At 30.7% G+C, this 24,799-nt stretch overlaps 4 protein-coding genes across 6 annotated transcripts; 3 read left to right on the forward strand and 1 right to left on the reverse strand.

Annotated features, from left to right (window-relative positions):
• Positions 1 to 308: 308 nt before the first annotated feature.
• LOC138935196 (biorientation of chromosomes in cell division protein 1-like 1) lies at positions 309 to 5,411 on the forward strand. Its single transcript, XM_070299627.1, has 3 exons — positions 309 to 644; positions 992 to 4,746; positions 4,963 to 5,411. Exons 1-3 carry the CDS (start codon positions 513 to 515, stop codon positions 5,063 to 5,065), a joined length of 3,990 nt encoding a protein of 1,329 aa, XP_070155728.1. The 5' UTR covers positions 309 to 512; the 3' UTR covers positions 5,066 to 5,411.
• Positions 5,412 to 9,375: 3,964 nt separating this feature from the next.
• Positions 9,376 to 16,557, forward strand: LOC138934583 (mitoferrin-2). 3 transcript variants are annotated; one of them, XM_070298507.1, is made up of 6 exons: positions 9,376 to 10,057; positions 11,824 to 12,100; positions 12,505 to 12,729; positions 12,804 to 13,014; positions 13,127 to 13,254; positions 16,406 to 16,557. In XM_070298507.1, exons 1-6 carry the CDS (start codon positions 9,941 to 9,943, stop codon positions 16,444 to 16,446), a joined length of 999 nt encoding a protein of 332 aa, XP_070154608.1. In that variant the 5' UTR covers positions 9,376 to 9,940; the 3' UTR covers positions 16,447 to 16,557. The 3 variants fall into 3 exon arrangements, with proteins under 3 accessions (XP_070154608.1, XP_070154609.1, XP_070154607.1); XM_070298508.1 differs by lacking the exon at positions 16,406 to 16,557 and adding an exon at positions 15,745 to 15,906; XM_070298506.1 differs by lacking the exon at positions 16,406 to 16,557 and having other exon boundaries at positions 9,377 to 10,057; positions 13,127 to 15,917.
• Positions 15,413 to 19,001, reverse strand: LOC138934581 (protein Hook homolog 1). The gene is made up of 6 exons (XM_070298505.1): positions 18,889 to 19,001; positions 18,481 to 18,759; positions 18,189 to 18,391; positions 17,880 to 18,082; positions 17,606 to 17,783; positions 15,413 to 17,455 (listed from the first exon to the last, which is right to left on the reverse strand). The coding sequence occupies exons 1-6, from the start codon at positions 18,890 to 18,892 to the stop codon at positions 17,201 to 17,203; spliced, it is 1,122 nt and encodes a 373-aa protein (XP_070154606.1). The 5' UTR covers positions 18,893 to 19,001; the 3' UTR covers positions 15,413 to 17,200.
• Positions 19,002 to 19,758: 757 nt separating this feature from the next.
• Suv3 (Suv3 helicase) lies at positions 19,759 to 23,973 on the forward strand. The gene is made up of 14 exons (XM_070298235.1): positions 19,759 to 20,012; positions 20,243 to 20,505; positions 20,689 to 20,911; positions 21,050 to 21,218; positions 21,331 to 21,442; positions 21,523 to 21,653; positions 21,747 to 22,060; positions 22,181 to 22,322; positions 22,401 to 22,559; positions 22,634 to 22,813; positions 22,986 to 23,134; positions 23,202 to 23,323; positions 23,510 to 23,563; positions 23,649 to 23,973. The coding sequence occupies exons 1-14, from the start codon at positions 19,936 to 19,938 to the stop codon at positions 23,780 to 23,782; spliced, it is 2,229 nt and encodes a 742-aa protein (XP_070154336.1). The 5' UTR covers positions 19,759 to 19,935; the 3' UTR covers positions 23,783 to 23,973.
• The last annotated feature ends 826 nt before the right edge of the window (positions 23,974 to 24,799 follow it).

Raw genomic sequence — 24,799 nt, forward strand, 5'->3', positions numbered from 1 at the left:
CTGCTGTCAGATAGAGAGAATTTTTAGAATTTCGATAATTTCCTATAATATTGGCCAATTAAAACGTTCGACAAATGTAACGAGGCCCTAAACAAGCGAATGCGAGCAAGATAAATAAACATCTTACTTTTATTTTATTCCACGGGTAGGATTTCCATATTGCCGCATATATCGCGCATGCGCGAAAAAGAGAGTCTTGTGCTGCGTTCCGATATTCACTGCTCGTACTGAAAATCTATAGTGTACGTGACGTAAACTATAGATTTTCAATACTGGCAGTGAATATCGGAACGCAGCCTCTGTCTCAGGTCTCAGTCAGAATACTACCTGATACTATCACGCATGCGCGCACAATATGAAGATTGTGAAGGGATGCGAGAAAACATGGCCGTGATGGATGCTGTGTCTGTTGCTTGACGAGATGTTTCTGCCAGCGTTGATCGATAAAAATGGTTGCCTCTGCTATTTTGTGACGAACGAAATCTGATTCTGGTCGGTCATCATTAGTCGACATGGAATTAAGTTTATCCAATACTTTGCTGGCTGGTGACTCGCGATTGATCGATCATATAGTGGGTGAAGTTAAGTCCCAAGGCATCTTTGATCAGTTTCGCAAAGAATGTATCGCTGATGTTGATACAAAGGTAAAGTAATCCTTGATGTAACGACGTGATTTGTAACGAATTTGACTCATTTATCTAACTTCTTCGATGCAGGTTAGACGTAACTTAATATTGAAACATTAGACATAGCTGAAAATGTAATAGATTTTAATTATCAATAAATATTTTACTACTAAGTGAAGAATATTCATGCCGTGTAATATTTTGTATTATTTGTAACAAATCTTTAATGTTGAATCATTAATGTATCGTTTCTGACAAAACATTAGTTTTTACAAGCTTAATACTATGTGCTAATTTTAGAGTAGATATTGTAATACTATTATAGAAACTGTGGCATAAGTACAATACGATATATGTAATTTCAGCCAGCGTATCAAAATCTGAGGACAAGAGTTGAAGGCTCTGTAAACTCTTTTCTTACTAAACAAATATGGAAACCAGACTTGAACAAGAATCAACTCAGGGAAACTTTACGCAAGCATATACACGATGCGCCATATCTGGATGCTGGCGTAGAACGGATAGTGGATCAAGTAGTAAATCCCAAAGTCTACTCAGTTTTCATGTCGCAAATAGAAGATGTGGTATACAAATTTCTGGGTATAGAAAGACCAAAGGTGAAAGAGAAAAATGGTGCTTGTGGTCTTAAAGATTTATTACCTAAAGATTTGGATCCAGTCTCGCCAGAGTCTGATAAGAACAGTTTGAAGGATGTATCCCTTGAATCAATAGATGTAAGTGATGTAAATGATGTTGATGTAAAGCAGATCGACAAAGCCAATGAACAAAAGTTACAAGATGAAGAGTTATACAGAGATAAAAATAAAGCTAGTCCTGAAAATGGACACATTTCAGAAGAAAAAACACTGGACGAAGCTTGTAAAGCTCTGAATAAAACTGGTAGTAGCCTAAATTTAAACACATCTGGAAAATCGGATGACAAAATAGAAGATGAAGACGAAGAAGTTAGTCCAACATTTGAACCAATAGACATTATGAACTTGAATGAATCCAACATTTCGAATGATTCACACCTATCGGGAATATCAGAACTAACGAGTCATAGATCAAGAAGTCCAGATTTTTCGAATGAATTATCACGGGATAATTTTGATTGTAGCAATCAAGATTCTCAACTTAGCAAAGTTTCCTCAGATTCTCGATTATCGATAGTAACAGACTTTGGTTCTTCTAATCATGGTTTAACACCAGTACATGATGCATTGAAAGATGATGTAACAAAGGACAAGTATGAAGTTAAAAGTAATAAAGATAATTTTAAAGCTATCAGAGAGTTTGATTCGAAAAGCAAAACAGCCAAAAGCAATTTTGACTTTGTTAAAAATAAAGATGCACAAGATTATAAAGATTCAAAAGATTTTAAGGGCACTAAAAGTATATCTTCCAAAGAAAACTCTCGCGATGCTACAGATAGTGGTATGAAAGATAAATGTGATAAGAGTTCCAAGGAAAAGAGCAAAGATAGTGAATCCATCAAGTCAAAAAACATGAAAGAAAAGATTAACAATAAAGATACAAAATATTACAAAGATAGAAGTAATGAAAGAAAGAAATCGCGTAGTCATAGCAGTGAGAAATATGATAAACATAGTAAGAGTAAATCTAAAGATAAAATTGATCAGGTAAGAGAAAATTCAGATAAAGCTAAAGATATCTCAGAAACTTTTAAAGATAACGCAAACAAACTCAAGGATGAGAAACTCAAGGAAACGGACAAGAAAGATAAAGATAATATCAATAAGGAAGCAAAAGATTTGAAAGATATCTACAAAGAGAAGATCAGAGAGCTTCGAGAGAAGAAGGAATTGACAGAGAAAGAAAAATTAAATAAAGACAAAGATGTTAAACTTATTAAAGAAGCTAAAGACAAAAAGGATTCTTTTAAAGACAAAAAATCAAATAGAAAAGAGCACAGAAGCTCATCATCGTCGTCGTCGTCGAAAAATATCCCCGTAAATTATCATGAAAGTAGAAGCAGCAAGATGTCAGAAAAGGTTGTAGATGGGAAAGATAAAAGATCAGACTCGAAAGATAAAGCAAAACGGGATGAAAAACGATTGTCGAGAGATAATAAAAATAAAAGTCATTACAATAGCAAGACAGATTTATCAGACAAGCCTGATTCAAAAAAAGTTTCGAAAAATGAGAAGGAAGATAAAAGTGGAAAAGTGGATATAAGGAAGGATGGCAAAGTAAGCAGTGAGAAGACAACAAATTGTAAGAAGGATGCGAAAAATTATTTGCAACAGAGCAAAAGTTCGGATCGCAATGAGAAATCAGATGGTAAGAGAGATTCGAAAAATGATAGCCCAACAAAGGATAAAAAACGTCGAGAGGATAAGAAATCAAAGATGAAGGACGATCATTCAAGCTTACGGAAAAGCTCTAATGATCGGCGTTCCACTGACAGAGATGGTTCGAACGGCTCAAATAGCAAGACCTCGCCGTCCAACAACGCAAATTCCAACATGACGAGCAACAAATCAGGTACGTCGAGTTTGACGAAGGAGAATAATCACATTAGCAATTCTGGTAGCGAAACGTCGGATAGTATCGAAGAAACACAAATGAATGACTCACAGCAACCAAATTGTAAATCGTCTCACAATTTGACAAATGATAAGAATTATTTGAAGCTAGAACTTGATAATGTAGACGAAACGTATGACAAACACGAAGAAGAAGCTGTTTTGCATGACACAAGTTTACCTTTGAAAAAAAGATTGTTATCCAGTAAAGAGGATGAATCGACCTCTGACGATGTGAAAATCAGAAAGCCAAAATTCGCAAAAAATATACACGAAGCTAAAAAACTAATGAAAATCAGAAAACTGATGGAAAAGGAGAAACTTAAGGACGATAAGAAAGGAGAGAAAAGAGTTACACATGAAACGGAACAAACAAGTCAATCAAGTACAATAAAAAATACTGACAATCTCGAAGGCATGCCGGACGATGAGCGTGTTCAGATTATAGAAATTCCCGACGAAGAATATGAGGAACCTTATCCCGAAAAGCAAGAAACCCATTTAACATTGGACGAAAGATCGATAATAATGTTAGGAGCCGAATCTTGTACGAATGATTTTTTAAATAGACAATCCAAGTCAACATTATCCAATATGGAGTTGTGCATAAAACAATCTTTAAGTGAGATAGTATCAGATGTATCAGGAGAAGCAATCGCACAAAATTCAAAAACTAACGAGAAAATCACACGATCTGATGACCCGCATGTTGAAGATACGGAAACATTTAAAGAGAGGTATAACAATATTACGAAAGACACTAACAACAAAACACTAAATATCGATGCAGAAAAATGCTCGTCGCAAATAGAGAAAACACATGTTTCACAGAAGGAGATAGAAATTACAGTTTTGGTAAAATCTGAATCTATGGATAATAACGAGAAAAGTACGAAACAATCGATGGAAAAGAATGCGGAAATACGGGATTATAACGAAATGAAAACGCGGATCGATAATGAAGCGCAAATTGACAATCGGACAGATATAGAAGACAACAATGAAGAACCACAGGGTGAGAAGCAGATAGAAATGTGTGCGTCATCGAAAATCGACAGGATAGATTTACATAGCGATTGTCCGGAAACCAAATCCTCGTCCTCCGTTATCAGCGAGGATAATGGAGAAGATTGCTATTACTTCAAGACTGACAATAAGAAATCGGAAAGATTCTCCAGTTTCTTAGAATCTCTAGAGTTGTTAGAGAATTCGTCCCTAGAAGATATAATAGAGAGTCTGGGCGGCAAAGTGGTTTTCTCGATACCAAAATCTATGGCGGCACCACCATTGCCGAAATTGCGCAAACGTTCGTCCAGCCCCTTATCAGACATATTGGTAAATAATTCGGATAATAATAATGACGATCATAAACGGACATTGTCGCTCAATGAAGATATCGTGCACAACGTCAAAAGAAGGAGATTCAACAAAAAACCGAGATTCTCGAATTTATGTAATCCGCAGGGAGTGTCAAATGGCGAGAATTTCGTTATGCCTCTGAGCCCGGACAGCGATGTGTCCGCGACGAGCGAAAAAACAGCATTGTCTAATGTAATCAAAGAAGAAAAAAGGTACGTGTTATATGTTCTCGAGGTTTTTATATAGCACGAAATTTTGTATATATTTTTTTGCGCTCTTTTCCTTCGGTGCTGTAAATTATATGCTCTGTATTTTATTCTCTAAACGCATATATTGAATATTGTATCATGTTAAATAAATATTTTCTCGAATACTACTTAAGAGAAGAGTTATAGTTAATCTAACATTATTGTTCCTTGAAATTACAGCCGCAATAGGAGCAGTCAACGATATTCAAGTGATGACTTGTATAAACCACGTCCGTTATTTTCCAGTTCTTCTCGTCGAAGCAGACGATCTAATCAAGCATAGCTAATGCTACATGGATTCAGATGTTAAATAAACTTTTATTTTATACAATTTCAAAGTAAATTTGTCCCATTACACAGTAATGTGAATCGTACATGAAAATATGGTGAGTCCCTATATTTAACTTACTATTATTCGAATTTCATAACATTTTAAATATGTTTATTTAAAGTTCCGATTTTTAGGACATTAAAATTATTTATGTGAATACTTTTACATATGTTATATGTGTGTATATGAAGTATACATTTATAAAAAGTTACATATTTATAAAGAATTAAAAAATGTTATGAATTTAAATTACACCACCTATAAACTTATTAATTTATAAAGTTTCATATTTATCATTGACCAACTTTAATTTGCATTAAGATCAATAAAAATTCGTTAATCAAACCATTCCTTTAACAAATTTTTATACGTTTTGAAATAATCAAATTTTATCAATTTCAACTAACATTTACTATATAATATCTAATAGGAAAATGTTAAAGATTTTACAATTTTATTATAATAATATTTGATATTATTGTAATAAAAATTGGTTATTGGAAAACGTGTGGATTGAAAAGAGGGAAAGAAAAAGTATATATTTTTCTTTCTTAAAAAGATAATATATATACATATGTATGTATATACAAATGTCCATAAATTCGTATTGAATTACATTGCAAAATTATTAATAGTAATTAATTAATCGTAAGGTTTGCACAAGTTTGATTGATGATCCTATCTCTCTTTACAAATCTTCTAAAATTAATTTGACAGAAATATTCTAGCAATATTTAATTTTTTATGTGTGTGAAAATTAAAAAAACTTAACACAAAAGAACCTTGTTTTTCTAATTCTAATGTAGATAATTGGAATAACATTAAAATATATATATCTAATTCATTATAAGTTCCTCATTTTAACAGTGTGAACCATTTTTTTATAATTTCTATGTATCTTATTATCATATGTAAAAATTATAGTCTTATAAATATACACTGTATAACAGTATATAGTATACTATTATATAGTTCTGAAAACACTAATTTATATATATATATATATATGTATTCATACTCTTTTATACTCTGTAAATAATCTAGCGATTCATCTTTCTCAGAAACATTCTCGCATCTCTCGGATATATAAACATATAATTAAATCAGGATGAAAATCACCTATATTGATAAGATTAAAAAACATTAAATAAGTATCATATATCATAAAATGCTATTTTTTCAAGATTTAATTTAAGTTATTTCGCATCATTTGAAAACTGATAATTTTCTCTAATAATTTTTATATTTTTTCTCTATTATATATATATATTGCTTTGTAAAATATAATTTACCTTTTGAAATATTCAAACACCAAAATAATAACTAAAATCTAGTAAATTTTGTAATTTTCAATATTTAGACAAACATTTCAGTAATAATGAAAGCTATAGAGCATAATATTGTTATATCATATATATTTTTAGATCTGTGAGAATTGTATTCTTATTTCTGTTGGTAATAACGTGATATCAAATAAATGTATATAAACGCGTGTATATATATATATATATATATATATATATATAAGAAATAAGTTGTATTTTATATTTAGATATAAAAATATATCGTAGAATGTAATTTTTTAAATCTTTAATCTTTATTTATTATTGTTTTTTACCCTGTAATTATGTCTCATTATCAAGTTTAGGAGAAATTTACATTTCTAAGCATTTCAAAGTAGAAATAATGACTTTATCGACGCAAATAGAAATTCTATATATCTAATTGATTTCGAAAATATCTTTCACACATATACAATTTGAAAACAATATATATTGTTCAATAACATTCAAAAGAATCCACAACACGTTTTGGTACAACACGTATTCTTATGCACGCAACTCAAAGTTTAAGCAATCAATGTCGATTCTAAATAATATATTATATATACATTTTTCTCTGAGATCAATAATATATATATATATATATATATATATATATATATATATGTACATTTCTGAAATTAATATATTGCCTACATATCATCGATATTATTGCTAGTATTGATTCCAGAAACTTGTATAAGTTCAAAGACATTCCATGTCTCTCTTATTACGATCGGCAGCCGCTGATCGAGACACAACATCGATTCGGCTTCTAACCGAAGTCTCGAGTCTCTCTTGAATCCAATAGACGATCAAGGTCATTGCAACTATGTGCGAAGATTACAGCAATTGGATGTAATAGATTGCTGCCGACATGTTAGAAACTTGCATTCTCTGTCGACTCATGCTTGTTTATTTTCTGTACACGATCGAATAGCCACATAATTGCATCGTTGAGCGACCTTGTCGTTTAACTGACTCATCTGTTGCGATTAGAAGCGCTTTACTACGCGTGATACGCCAATCTTACATACATACATATAGCATATGTTATTAAAAATATTTATAAAATAATTGAAATTTAATATATTCTCATCAAGGAGAGGTTGATTTGCGGCAATCAATCTTTCTCGTTTCGCATAATTTCCCTTTCCGTGAATAGATCGATTACCTATCGATCGGTTTATCGCTCGTATGACGCGTGATATCTTCCATACGCGTTTGCCTAACGCTGACCGTCTGGATATGCACTCTGGATGTTTAAATAGTAAATAAAGAAAAGCGTGCATATCGCAATATGACATTGCACGTGCATATTTTTTGTACGTTTTACGCACATAAAAGGCGTAATAAAAGATTCATAAGATGACATGAAATAGTACAATATTTGGATATTATAATATATCTCGATATGTTTCTATAGTGAAATTTGTAAAACAATTCGTCGATCACTCAAAGTATTAAAACATTTGTAGCACAGATCTGTTTATTTAATAATAAGGATAAAAATGACTAATTTCACTTGTAGATTTTGTATAATATATATTCTCTCTCTCTCGTAGAAAAAGAAACGTAAAAACTTTTTCTTTTAATCGTTAGTAGCTACTTATTTCTTTTTAAACATTTTTAATCAATTTCGAGAGAAATATTCTTTTATCTAAAAATTTAGTTATTAAAATAATTTCTTATCGCATAATTTTTGATGTTGCGTTTCTGACTATGAATTCTGATAATCTGCAGTATAATTAAAATTTTACGGTCTATTGTTTACAAATGCATGCGCGTATCAAAAGATAAATATAAAAATGAAACCTTACATATTGATAACAGAGTACAATTCGCTTGTTAAGCGAATTTTGCTAATGAATGGCTTATCTTTAATTATTCAAAAATTTCTAATACAATTTGATTAATCTGATTTTTTTTTCTTCTTTTTCCTGCGTCTTAAAAGTCTTAAGCAACAACGCGATAAAATATAATTTATACAGATAGCAAAAATATATTTTCTATATTATTTTAGCTATTATTATTCAAAAAAAAGAAACCTTTTCGCACAACAAAATTTTATGTAATGATCGACAATAGCTCATGTTTTGGATAACATCAGAATAATTTAGGAATCCACAAGATATTCCTAACACGGCTCCTTTCACTTTTTTATGTATTCAATAACCATGTCTATGCTTGCGTAAGAATGCGTATTGTGACGTTTAAGTTTAGAAGGCTACGTAAAGATTCAACTGAAAGATATAGTGTAAATTCGACTTATTGGTTAGCTATATAATTTTCGGCTCCTTTCTAAAATTGCCTTTTCCTTCGCCAAACCTAGAAATATGCAATTATATTTTAATTATTAAGTACAGTATATTCGATTTGATTTAATTTAATACATTTAATTTTTTGTTTCTTTTTATTTTTTGCGAAAGTAAACGAGACAACTATTCTTATAAATGACGCAGCAAAATATTCTCTCTTCTATTCCAAAGTATTCTACTTTTCCATGTGCAAAGTTGAAACATATAAATATTTTTAGACGAATATTTATACATAGATAATTGCTTTGCATAGAAATTGTTGACCAATTTTTACTATATGTAACTATAAAATGATGTAAATATAAAATGAAAGAGAAATCTGCGGGGGAAAAACATGAAGTAAAGTTTCATAATCGTTACGATATCACAAGATCATCGTGATAGGTATTCGCGATAACTTACCGCGCGCGATCTTTCCCATCCGGGAAATTATTATCTCATCGTCGTCATCATTGTCGACTAGGCATACATACATACATACATACATATTCATTCGGCATTCCGTACACTTAATCATCCGTCGAAGGTATTTTAAAGCGTTTCGTCTCTCGCGAAGACGCACGTACAAACCACGTGGTCGCGTATGACGCATGCGCGGCACGTGCATCCGAGTCTAACCTCGCTAACTATGAATATACCGTCATTCTTCGCAGCTGATCCGCGAACGTCGTATCCTCGAGATCGCTACGTCAAATATCGAATGTAATTCCGATCGATTGAACGCGGATATATCGCGTACGCGTAATTTTCGTAACAAGGTAAATTTGGCGAACGAACGAAGCGGCAGAAGAAAGAGGGGTTATCCGCTCTGTCGCGGTGGTAGAGAGTAGGGGAGAGACGGGTGACCACCGAGCCTACTTACTCTATATTCTGGTTCGGTGCAGCCCCATTAATAAACGATCGACGCACGTGATCACATGTCGGCGCGCGCGTAACGTGCGCGTATTCCATTCCGTACGGTTCGTTAACGCGAACATCAGATCAGTGTCTTCGTGACGGACGATATTCTAGTATCGAACGTCGTATCGGCAACGCAACGTGTTGGCGATCAGTGGTGCGAGATAGGAAAAACAGAGAGAGAGAGGGAGAGAGAAAGGAACGCGAGAAGAAAGTATCGCGCGACGTCGTGGCGGCGGATCGGAGCGCGCTTACGAGCGAGTACCGAGTAGCTCTCCTTCCTCGCGATCATGGATAAAGACGAGTACGAGAGCCTACCGACCAATTCCGTGGTCGTACACATGACGGCCGGTGCCCTGGCCGGGATCATGGAGCATTGCATCATGTATCCGTTTGACAGCGTGAAGGTACATGTCGGCGGCGATCACACCGCGCGCACGTTTTTTTTCTCTCCCTTTACATAACCTCGACACTATCCGGTGGCCGTGTCCGTCGCGACGCCCGATCGCCCGAACGTCATCGCGGAAACTCCGCGTGTTCGCACGACTCGACATCGTGGATCCCGCCATACGTTTTACCTGGAAAAACCATCATCTGCTCTATCATCACGTTTTCCTACATGCTTTCCTGGAATTTGCATCCACTTGGCGCCCGGATGCTTTATCAACGCGACTTATCTAACGCAAATAAATGTGCGCTAGATAGAAAGACTTGTTATTATTATAGAAAGTACAATAATAATAATCCTATTGTCGTGAGATATATTACGGGCATTTTTGCATTTTGAGCGAACAAGTTCTTTTACAGAATGACAAGTCAGAGATTAAGATTTATTATGTGTATCTTTCCTGTGTACATATTTCTTGTTAATATGAATATTTATAGTTATATTGTCTCATACGCAATATCTAATATACAATATACATCATTATATTATAAATTGTACATAATGTCAATGACATTTGACATAATCTAGGATTTGTATTTAATACAAAAAAAGAAGGTCCTTGTTTTACTTTTGTTTTTACAACCTAGAGTTAAATGACACACAATAGATGCAATGCCATGCCATATCCTTAGTATACACTCTATTAACGTATTCATTGAGTTTATTTTATTCTCGTTTTTGTATCACATACTTAAGGAAAAGTAAAAAAAAAATATTTTATCATATCTTTATATATTTTTTATTAGACACAAAAATATATAATGTAGAGATTTATTCTGTTTTTACAATATGTTTTTATAATGTCTTTAATATGTATTTTTTGATATATTTGACAAGTTGTTAATTTCATTCTGAAAATTCAAACAAGTAATGCATTGACAAGAATTGATTTTACTTTATTGTTTGCAAAGGATTATAGCTATTAGAACCATTGTGAATTGAATATTTGTTGAATCATTTCATATTTATACATTAGACATTACCTGGCTTTGTTGATACTATAACAGTGTAAAATGTTATTGTACATGGAAAACATATGATGATTGAAACAGTAGTCTCAAGTACTCAGCACCAGCTAGTAGAGATAATAACACAGAGACATGAGTTGCATGTTGCAAATAATGTATTATACCAGGTTCTTATTCAGAATGCAAGTGTCTACTATTCATTATATAACACGGTTCGTCGGTCTTATTGCAGTGGGTTCTATTTCTGGTCAAACTACTATTTATACTTTCAATATATGCTTGCCTGCCTAAATAATATGCCAAACCTTGGTTTTGCTCATTATACAAATGGAATTATCTGATGACATAGAGATGCTGTCATTTTGTTATAATGTTGTAATGTAAAACAGGTTGATATTGGATTGAAAATAGTATATTGGAGAATTATAAATATTTTCAAGCATTTAAATTTCTTTAAGATGTTTGATTCTACTTTTCCACATGTAGCTATTGTTCTAATTGATAACCTTCTGCATTTATTATCATAGATAAAGAGTGATTATTATACTACATGCTTTTTTTATAATAAACCAGTTGATAGTCACTGTCTTTACTATTAGCAAGTCATTCTACTTTTAAAGTGCTTTGGCAATAATAATTTTATAAAATAGCATTGTGAAAAATATTGCAATACAAAGATTTTAGATGTATAGAATAAACTTAGTCATATTATTAATTTCACAATTAATATGATAATCTTTTCCTTTTATGTGCCTAGACAAGAATGCAAGCGTTAATACCTGGCCCAGGAGGAGGAGGAGGAGTGGGGGAAGTATTGTACAGAATGATACAACAAGAAGGTGTATTAAGGCCAATTAGAGGTGTAAGTGCAGTGGTCGTCGGAGCTGGACCTGCGCATGCTTTATACTTTTCTTGTTATGAGTGTCTTAAAGAAAAATTCAAGAGTACGAGGTCCCAATTTAATCATCTTGTCTATGGAGCGGCTGGTTGTGTAGCAACAATTTTACATGATGGTGTCATGAATCCGGCAGAAGGTTAGTTATAATAATATATTATAAGCTGATTTGATAATAATATATTTTTTTAAACCTGAGTGATAATATATGATATGATTATAAATACAAAGATAATTTTACAATCTAGATGTTTCAATTAATATTATCATTTAATCCATGAAGAGATATAAAGATTCTTATCTAATCATTGTAAGTTAAATACTATCCATATTTTTTTTTCATACATATACTATATATACCATGTTTAATGAAAGATATTTATAAGATAATATACAAAGAGTCTAAAAAAGATCTTACATTTAAATATATATCTACTAGCCTAAAAAAATTAATTTTTTAAAGAAATTAATTTCTCAAAAGATAATATAAGTATGGATAATTTATGTAACAGATTTATATATATATATAATGTTATTTTACAGTTGTGAAACAGCGATTGCAGATGTATAATTCTCCCTATAGAAATGTATTAAATTGTATACAGCATATATACAAGAAAGAAGGAATATTTGCATTCTATAGAAGTTACACGACTCAATTGGCTATGAATGTGCCTTTTCAAAGTATTCATTTCATTTCGTATGAATTTGTACAATCCATTACAAACCCAGAACATGTTTACAATCCAATAGCACATATCGGATCTGGTGAGTCTATCAACTATTTATAATATTAACTTTCAGCTCTATTGTTATATTATTTTATATATATGTATAACCAGGTGCGGCAGCAGGTGCGATCGCGGCTGCGGCGACAACCCCTCTAGACGTTTGCAAAACAGTGTTAAACACTCAGCAAGACGGCGTGCAGGCTCAGGGTTTGATGGATGCATTTAGACAGGTCTACAGGCATGGCGGTATACAAGGATATTTCCGTGGATTACGCGCACGTGTTTTATTCCAAGCACCAGCTACTGCCATTTGTTGGGTGATGTAAGTCAATTAATTTCTTTGTGCTTTATTTTTCTTTTTTAAATTGTATAACTTTCATCAATTTTTTTTCATCATTGCATCGCATAATGGAAATGTTTAATTCGCGCGACAGATACGAATCATTTAAATACGTATTACGTGGCAAGCAAGATGACGAGTACGGTGACTCCGACACCGACAGTGGTACGACTGGAATTAATCAAAATCCGACATCGAGATCCAACAGCTTTCAAGGAACAGGTCTGTACTTTAACAACCATGCTACATCACCTGTATTACTTAAAGTGACTACAAGTTAGGTATATAAGAGAAATCACATTATTGATCGATTAAGAGAGAGAGAGAGAGAGAGAGAGAGAGAGAGAGAGAGAGAGAGAGAGAGAGAGAGAGAGAGAGAGAGAGAGAGAGCTGTTTCATTATCCGAAAAAGTTGATGATAGAAATCTCCTCTTTTCTTTATGAGAGTTCGGCGACAATGAATAACAAAGATACTTGATAAAGATATTTTATTGATTGATATTTTATTGATTCCTATATTATTACAGCAGCATTTTTATAAAAGTCGCAAAGAAAAAAAATATGATGCTAAAAAAAGACAATATTATGCAAAAGCATCGAATATGTATATATTAAGTGACTATATGCCAATAAACTTGTTGAATGATTGCACAAAATGATCGCTTCGTGTAATGGCGTAATAAATCTTTTTATTTTATTTCTTGATTCCTTTGAGTATTGAATGAGAACAATTAATTTTAAAAAAACAAAATTCAAATGCAAAATAGAAAAATATTATTTCATTATCTTTTATATTATTATATCTTATACTTATAACATATCTTTTTTTTCTTATATTTGGTGGAATCGGTATGAAAATACCACTTTACTATTTTACACAATAATTATATAAAACAGCTTTGTTCATTAGGTATTAAATTTGGAATCATGAAATAATCATTAATCTATCCCGATAAAACACTGGCTGCTATCCTATGTGTATCTAATGGAAATAAAATGTCATTATCGGTTATACTGTTCATATGGAGTATCAATGATATTCAGAAAAATGTTAATATGATATATATCAATTTTTAAAAGTAAAACTCTATGTGTATTATTTGTCTTCTACTAGAATTTGTCTATTAATTTATAAACAAATTTATACGCGCTATTTATAATCTAATTTGTTTATATTTAGTTCATTCAAATAAATTTGAATACCTTGTTAATAATTTTTTCAATCTGTTGAATCATATAATTGAGCAATATTTAAAAACACCGAGCAAATTTATAAAAATGGATCTATGCTTGTTTAGTGAATACAAATAAAGTGCCACTGAAGGCACAATGATACAGAAAGTATTACATCACACTTTGTAGCATTCTGCAGTATAGGAATCGGATGTTTTTTTAAAAAACAAGAAAAGATATATTTGAACAGTGAAAATAGAATAGCGCAATTAGATTGCAGTCCATTTTCCAATATTGTATTAAGTAAGTTAAGAAAACAGTGGGATGCATACGAGAATTCTGTCGATAATAAATTATACTTTAGAGCATAATTAAGTGCGCATAATTACAATTAATACAGGATTTTAATTTCGCAAATATAAATACACAAAATTAGACTCATAATTAAAATTATTAACAATTCAAAATCATTTGATATTCAAAAATTATTGAGACTGAAATCTTAATTTGATATCAAAAATGCGACGTAACTTTATATTTAGACTGTAGATACAAATATGGATTGGAGCGAATTAAATTAATATAGGACATGATTGGTTACCCTAAAGCTTAGAGAAATCACATGCGATGTAAAGTAATTATTTTATAAAAAATTGTAGATAAAACTATATAATATTACATACATATATATATGTACAGTCTAAAAAAAAAAAAAAAAAGAAAAACCAGTGTAGAAGAAATGAAACTATTATTTGTACAAGTACACGATTCTTCTTGATTACTCAAGTACAAATGATGAATGCTCCTTAGTCACTTTGTAATATAAAAATAAACTATGTATCTATACATATATATCACATACAATATTGCTTCCTATGGCTGTGATTACTGAGTCATTTGATGTTGACTTTAAGAGGGAGTAATATCATGTAAAACTCATTTCACGCCATTTATTTATTGTTACAATTTTATATATATATGTACCATGCATTGTTACTGGATAAATCATTTGGATATTGGAGCATAGTATTCTCATATATGACAATATGTATGTAAAAAAGAGCAGCATCTAATTAAAAGTAACTTTATAAAAATATCCTTTATTTAAATTATAACTAATAGGAAAATTGCAAAAATTGTTTCCTTTTGCAGCTAATTTTTCATTCGAAATATCTATGCATATGTGTAGATACATCTATTGCACATACATATGCACATATTTTGCATATTACTTTAAGCATACAATCATTATAGATTGTAGGATATATTATTGGATTTTTCGATATGTTTAATTCTTTATTTATAATTTTCATTATATAATCTGTTAAATTTTATATTGAATATTTATCTCAAAATTGTCTTTATTTAAACTTCAAGTAAATGTTTATCTCTCAGGTATATTATAGAATACGAATACTGTACATAGTACAGCGTTTCTCTTAATTTGTTTTTGAAATTTATTACAAATGCAAATAATTCATATCACTATGTTGAATTGATTGACTTTATATTTTTCTTCTCATAAATTTGTTCTTTTCAGAAACAAGAATTGTACATAGTTGAATATATATGCTCCCACTGGTATTATTATAAAAAAATACACACATACATCTACACATAAATAATGTAGTATATACACATTAAGTACATACTGAATTTATGTAACACAATAAAACATATTATAACGCGTAATAAGAATGTAAATAAACCATTCTACAAAGTATTGCAATGTATTGTTATATTTAATTTGTTGCGCCTTATGTTCTTATGAGTGTATGAAAGAAAAGAGAAAACATTTGATGATAGTAATTTTTCAAAATCTTACTTCAGAGCTATTTTCATTAAAATACTTTTTGATGTTTATTTAGATTATTTTCGTGCTTATATAAAAAAGTGTGTAAAAATTGTATAAGAGAAATATGGCGAAAATTTATGGCAATGTATGTGACACTCGTTGTCAATTATTTCATAATGAGATGATAAGAAAGGAAAATGCGATACGAATGAAATGGTTTTTAAAGAATCAACAACGATTGATTAGTCATTTGAAAGAGCCAAAATTCACAAAACGAGCCAGAGAAATAATTGCGGAGTCTGAAAAACGAGCGAAAACTCGCGTTGATAAACCCATTGTGTGTAAAAAGTTTAATATCAGCTAATTCATAATACTCATCTCTTTTAAATTTTATATATACATATAGATACACAAGCCCTTATCCCTTTGGAGACCACCTCAATCTGATGATTCTATCAATATAGATATCATGAAACCGATAGATCCTGATATAAGAAACATGCTTTATGAGAAAGGAATGCCAACTTTTATCACTACTGATAATTATTTAACTGAAAGGTAGTGCCAAACGTGTTACACAAATATCCCTTTATTTGAAAAGAATTTAATTTATTAATTTATAAAATTTTTTAAAATTTTCTAGATATAAAGAACCCCCAGAAAAACGTTTCTATTTCCCCGATTGTGCGAATTGGATATATGGATGGCGCCTTGACGATTACCCTTCTATTCCACTTAGTGAAATAGGCCTGAGATCTGTTATGTTGACACAATTCTATCAGCGCAAAACATTTAATCTGCAGCGAGATCCAGGATGGCATCGTGGTTGTCAGATAAAGAATGCAAGAAATTTCAATGAATTGTTGATATATTAATTATTAACTTATTAATTTAAAATTTTTGTTTTAAAAGAGAATTATATGAATGTCTCTATACCATATATTACTAGAATATAATCAAAGAGAAATCAATATTTTGATACCATATTTTTTGTATTCTTCTATGTTATATGTTTTGATGTAACTACAATATATATATAAAAAAAATATACTTTTGCTTCTATAACATTCATTGTCAGTGTATTTTTGTAAGAGCCAAATTTAAACTTTTTATTCTATAAATGTATCTTTTTTCTCAATATATAATTTCTTGTTGCAATTAAAATTTTCTACAAGATCTTTCTATCTATCTAATTTATCTATCAACTTTTTTCTTGCTTATTGTCTTCTTTATTTGTGCTATCTACAGAAAATAAATCTAATGGCAATAAAAAGTCAGCATGCTCTGGCATGGCATCAAATGCAAAATTTATAAATTTTTGAAATTCATTAGTAATAGTAGTAACTTTTTCTTGGAGCATTACATTCTTGTTGTGATATTCTTTAAGTCTTTCCTTCATTATGTTTATATCTTCATCTTGTTTAGCAATAAGTTCATGCAAAGATTTTATCTTTTCCTGTATTTAAATATTTAAATGTAAAATACTTTATAATACTTTCAATATATAAATTTATATTCAATATATAAACTTTCAAAATATAAAAATAAGCTATACAGTATGCATATATATCAAAAATATGATTTATATATATATATACATATTTACCTCACAATGTTTATGTATTGCATGCATTTGTAAACTATTGCGTAAACTTTCCATGCAAAGAATAAAAACAATATTCATTACATTTTGTATCTCAAGTTCATGATGTTGAATACGCAATTCCTCTATTTTTTTCTTTTCTATTTCCCTAATTCTTGTATCCAATTTGAGATGTTGTTTCCTTTGCATATATAAAAATGTCAAATTTAATAACTTACGTTTGATGATAATGTAGGAAAAGCCTTTTTAAACTTGTGAGACTTATATATCTGAATACCTCATAATTTTATTGAAGTCAGCAATCATTTTTTCTCTCTGTGCACGATAAGATAATTCAAGGTCGTCATAGAGAGATTTAATGATGTAACACATCTGGGGTCGCAACTTTCTTAGCACATCATGTGTTGTGTCTATCCGTGTTTTTACAGCAACTTTCTGCATTTTCTTTGTATATTTATCATCCGCATTTGCCAATTCGTTCTATCACAATTTTACACTAATTATCAATTGCTGTATTATGTTGTCTTACATATGGTTTTAATTTGTTTACATAAATGAATAATAATTAACTGTGTCATTTATATACTTGTAACTGTTCCTCCAACTCCTGTTGAGTGAACTTGAAATATTCTTCATATCTGGCATGAATTTCATCCACATTGCATTTGATGGCAAATCTCTTTTCAGCTTCAAGCATACGACATTCCTCTGCAAATTCATTCCTCAGTTTGCTCTGCACCAACACTTCAATCTCTGCTTGAAATCTCTTTAACTCTTCTTCACCCAATGCTGAGACAAGAATTTATATAAATTATTAATAAGCACGTATGATATATATGTGAATCATTAACTTTCTATGCAGATTCGACAAATCTTACCTAAAATGTCATGATGTATATTTGATTTAAGAATGTCCTGTTTTTCTAATGCCATTCGAATGATATTCGTTTTTAATTGACCGTTCTGTGCTTTGCGACATGACTGTTGTAAAACTCTCGCAGATCGTGTCGAGTCTAACAATTTTATCATTTCACAATGACTGTAGTCGAAGAGAATTTGTGCCAATGAGGTACCAAGATATTGTTGAATCTCTGATTTTGTCGGAATATCATTTTGCTTACCACATTTCAACTTGTAAAATTTATGAGGAGTACGAACTATATAAAAATATTTTTATAAGGGAATGATTGCTCGCGCGCGTTTTGTAGGTTCTATTTAAGATATCTTTCACATCAAGATTAAATTGCATGTATTCATCTCGCTTATAATAATACAGTATCACTTACTCATTGCTTATCGAGAAAGGTACATATTTCTTTTCACAAATTATTGTTAATTTAATAAAAAAGGATTGATCTTCTATTCTCTGAGCAACATGCTTTATTATTCTTTTGTGTGTGATAACGTATCAAGACAAGTGAAATTATTTATATATACACAGAAAGTTATAATATATATATATATATATATATATATATATATATATATATATATATATATATATATATCATACATAAAACCGGGTTCAAAGTTTCTCTCTCTCTCTCTCTCTTTCTCTCTCTCGATAGTATAAGCGTGTTCGAAAATTTTATCCGTAGGATAAAATAGAGTTGGTCAAGGAATTGATTATGTAATAATGTAATACTATTAATAATAGTAATAATTTTATAATAATTTTTATTTAATACGTGGTTTTAATCGGGAAATGGCATTTTCGAGACTTCCGACCGGTATTGGCTTAACTTTTCCTTGACCAACTCTAGGATAAAACGTTTAGTTGATCAATCAGAATAAAAACATTTTTGCTCCTTTTGTCCAGGTTGGTCAATTAAATGATACTTTACTCCACGGGTAAGATATCCGAACGCACCTCTATATTGTGCCTCTACCCCATAGACATAGCATATATCTAGACCGAGTGTTGAGGAGTGAGGGCTAAGGTGCACATAGAAAAGGACATACTCTGTTTCGTGCTCCTTGCGCTCTTTCTCACTCATGTAGCATAGCGAAAGAGTACGCTATGCTACGTGCGAGCGAGAGAGAACGTAAGGGACACGAAACAGAGTATGTCCTTTTCTATGTGCATCTTTACCCCTACTCCTTAAATAAAGGCAAACATTCGGTCTAGATATACTATGTCTATGCTCTACCCTCTACCGTGTGATCCATATTCTTATATATTCTTACATCATGCCTGATCATGCCGTGATCTATCGGTAAGATCGCACGTGTTTAAACGATAATTGTCCATAACCTCAATGATTTCGTGGGAGGTATGTTGTATGCTCCACGTTTCTTATTGTGTTTTAATAGTAAATTGTCTATAATGAAAGATGATGCTCATAAAGTGTAACATGTCGGAACAGCTAATGCGAAGAAGCGTCTTATCGGCGATGACATTAGCCTGCAGGTGTAACATATTATATATATATGTATATATATATAATAAAAAAGAATTGACCTTAAAAATAATAGAAAAATATGGGGGGGAGGGGGGGAATCAAAGTATTTCCAAATATATTCCCTATATCATCTTGCACGAAAGGCTTAAATATATTTGGAAATACTTTGATTCCCCTCCCCCCTCCTATATTTATCTATTATTTTTATTCATATTTTATTTTATCTTTTGTTACACAGATCTATAGCTCGTGGAACAAATTATGTTCAGCCATGTAGAGGCAAGAAAGATGACTCACAAAAAGATGACTTACAAAAAGGTAGTTCACATTCGCCGGAATCTCTTTTTCATCCTGTGCCCATCAAACCAACTCCAGATGACATAAACATTGGTGCCGAATTGACTGGATCTTTAATTAAAAAAACGGATCTTTTGAGAATATTGAATGCCTTTACGCAAAAAACAGAGATCAAGGAGCTGGCTCGGCAACATGGATTAGATAGTGTGTATTTAAAAAAAAATATATATATATAGATATATATACTAATTGATAAATACTAGAAAATAGAGTCATATTGCTCTCTACATAAAAAAATGTTTCCTAGTGTGTCAATCAGTGTATATTCTGATAGTATACACATATATTAATTAAATATAGATATTTTAAGTATGATGTTGATTTTAGGTTATCTTCAGGGACAGGCGTTTACGAATTTTAGACAATATTGTTTAGCAACAGAATCATTACCCGTAGCTCTTCATATAGTATTGAGTGATATTCTGCAAGATGCTGGAAACGTTACCGACATTTTTCCATATTTTTTACAACATGCTAAACAAATGTTTCCACATATTGATTGTATAGATGATCTCAAAAAGATTAGTGATCTACGGAGTCCTGCCTCCTGGTAAGATACTACAAATTCACATACATTTAGTTACTAATATTATTGTTATATCTCAATATATATGTATATATAATATGCATTAAAAGGAAAGGAGCAAAAATCCTTAATAAATTATAATTTTACTATTAATATTTTCAGGTATCCTTTAGCAAGAGCAAAAAATAGAAAAATAGTCTTTCATGCTGGACCAACAAATAGTGGGAAGACTTACCATGCTTTAGAAAGATTTATCACCGCAAAGAGTGGAGTGTATTGTGCTCCTCTGAAGTTATTAGTTGCAGAAGTATATCATAAGTGTAACGAAAGGGTTGATATCAACTGTATAATCTAATTATCTCTAATTTTATATATATATATATATATATATATATGCCATACTCATATATTGGATCATAATAATAATTTCTACTTTATTTCAGGGAACACCATGTGATTTATTAACTGGAGAGGAACGAAAGTGTATTAAAGGTGCTGATAATCCGGCAAATCATTTATCCTGTTCTGTAGAAATGGTGAATCTACAAAATAATTGTAGGTGTTACTCTGTATCTTACAACTTTGAAAGTATTTACGCAAGAAAATAGTATTGATACAATTATGTTTTATTGTAGACGAAGTAGCTGTAATCGATGAAATTCAATTAATGCGTGATCTTAGTAGAGGCTGGGCATGGACAAGAGCTCTTTTGGGAATTCCTGCAGATGAAATACATTTATGTGGTGAAGCTGCTGCTATAGATTTGGTATGCCTTTTACGTGCTTATATCCTATATAGAATCTTATACAGAATCATATAGAAATAATAAATATTAACCACAAATTGTATGTATATGCAGGTAAAAGCTATATGTATTTCTGCGGGTGAAAATGTGGAAGTTCGCAGATATAAGCGACTAACAAATTTGGAAATAGAAAACGAGGCACTTGGTTCTTTGATCAATGTTAAGCCGGGAGATTGTATAGTCTGTTTTAGCAAAAATGATATATTTACTGTATCACGTTCTCTTGAGAGTAGAGGAACAGAAGTAGCAGTAATATATGGCAGCTTGCCACCAGGTACCAAACTGGCTCAAGCTGCGAAATTTAACGATCCTAAAAATTCGTGTAAAGTCCTAGTAGCAACTAATGCGATTGGAATGGGTTTGAATTTGTGAGTTTCATATATTTATGTTATGTTAAATTTAAAACTATATATGAAGCTTTGTACTTTAAAGTTCTAAGTGATTTTAAGCTCATTGAAATCATTTAAATAACACGTATATTTCTATAGGCATATTCGAAGAATTATATTTTATTCGTTGATTCAGCCAACAGTCAATGAAAAAGGTGAAAAGGAAATGGATATTCTGTCTGTGTCAGCAGCTTTACAAATCGCAGGCCGCGCTGGACGTTATGGTACAGCTTGGGATACAGTAGGCATAATCCAGTTTGTCTCTATTAACTTTACATATAACATAAAAGAAATATTAAAATACACTTTTGTATTACAGGGTTATGTAACGACCTTTAAACGAGAAGATCTATCAACTTTAAAGAATTTATTGAATCAAACACCAGAAGTAATAACACAAGCAGGTCTTCATCCAACATCGGATCAAATTGAGCTATATGCTTATCACTTACCAAATTCACCATTGTCGAATTTAATGGTACTTGCAAAAACAGCAATGAGATTAATTATAAATAATTATATACCATTTATAAAATGCTTTATCCATTTCAGGATATTTTTGTATCATTGTGCACAGTTGATGATTCTCTTTACTTTATGTGCAACTTAGATGACTTTAAATTTTTAGCTGATATGATACAGCATGTTCCGCTGCCACTCCGTGCGAGATATGTATTTTGTTGTGCACCAATTAATAGAAAATTGCCTTATGTGTGTACTATGTTCCTGAAAGTAAGTATTATATTTTTATTAATAATACTTAAAACCATACTTAAATTTAAAATAAAGTATAGTAATACTTCTAATAAGAAAACTTTTTTTCTAATACTAATTTAAAATATACTCTATTTTCAATATATAAAATTATATTTGCACTCACAGCATATATGTATAATTTTTTCAGTTTGCACGTCAATATAGTAAGAATGATGCGATAACATTTAGTTGGTTGTGTCAACATATTGGATGGCCTTTTGCGACACCAAAGACTATCCTTGATCTTGTTCATTTAGAAGGCATCTTTGATGTGTTAGATCTTTACTTATGGCTGAGGTACAATATATATTTATATTTTTTTACTTTATCTTTTTCTTCATACTTTTTATTTAATATTTTACAGTTATCGTTTTGTGGATCTGTTCCCGGATTCTGGAATGGTACGTGATATACAAAAGGAACTTGATGCACTCATCGAAGCAGGAATAGTTAGATTAACAGCCTTGTTGTTGCACTCGGATGCAGGTAAATGTGATTCTTTTAATACAATGTTTACAATATAATTTATTATTATTTATTTTATTTATTTTTTATTTATATCACATGTAAAATTATTATTTATATATTTATATATTAATCTATCAAAATCGGTTTTATATCTATTTATGTTATGTTATAAGGTTAATATACAAATTTTATTTTGTTATTAAGGTGGAGAAACTGATAGTTTTGAAATGCAGACGCAAAAGCAAAACTTTTACCGAGGTAGTATCTTTCTATATATAGAATATATTTTTATTCATAGATTGGTAACATGAGATGCTTAAATACTAAATAATAAATTTTTTAGATCATGAAACAACTGGTAAACGTAGCATAGGTAAAGGAAAATTGACTGAAAGATTAATAGCAGAAGGACTCTTAACACCACAAATGTTACGTGAATTGCAATCTGAATGGATTAAATCGAAAAAGAAAAAATAATATAGAGCATACTAAATCATATTATATAGTGATTGACATAATTATGGATTAATTAAAAAAGATGTAAGTGTCATAAGTTAACACAACATGAATTAAATATTAAAATCTTATATACATATAGAATACACAATATTCCAATTTTATGTAAAACACAGAACTATAATAACTGTATTATTTTAATATTTAATAATAATTGTGCATATTATATAAATTTGTTCATATATATATATAGATTTTTTGTAAACAATATGTTTATGATAATGTAATTTACAATATCTATAATTTATTTTATATATATATATATATATATATATATATATATATATATATAAAAACTTTATGTCCTGCAGATTTTTAAAAACTAAAGTTGGCTTTTATATTTTTTATTATGTATGTAAAAATTTAGAAATAATAAATTTAGAATATTTTTATTTTTCTATTAATAATTCCATAATTAGAGAATTTGTAACTTTTAGGTAAACATTTTAATGTCAATAATGCACGGATTATTTAACATTATAATGCATATTTAACGCTATATATATATATATATATATATATATATATATATGTACATTGAATTTTTTCGGAATATAATTCTAATTAATTTAGAGCCAATTTTACTAAATCCGGTTGAATGAACCGACAGTTAAAATGAGCAGAGTGGCCAACAGAAAATAGAGGTGAAGGAAAACCAAGCATTTATGTCATTTCAGTTAACCACCCTGCTAATTTTAATCGTCGGTTCATCTAACCGGACTTGGTGAAATTGGCTCTTAGGCCCGGTTCCACAATTTACTTTAACCGGAGTTTAACTCGTTAATGGAAGATTAATATTGCATCCCATGTTTGATGTACGACATTCGATTGGATACATTGGACATCAGACGTAATGTGAATTCTCCATTAACGAATTAAACTTTGGTTAAAGTAAAAGTTGTGGTGGCCTTAATCAGCGATTGAATCTGTCAAATAACAACTGCATTTTGTTGAGATGGATAAAATTATTAATTTTTT

This window comes from Polyergus mexicanus, unplaced genomic scaffold (genome assembly GCF_030449975.1).
Source record: "Polyergus mexicanus isolate NDT 795.1 unplaced genomic scaffold, iyPolMexi1.0 SCAF_7, whole genome shotgun sequence".
In the NCBI taxonomy this organism is placed as follows: Eukaryota; Metazoa; Arthropoda; class Insecta; order Hymenoptera; family Formicidae; genus Polyergus; species Polyergus mexicanus.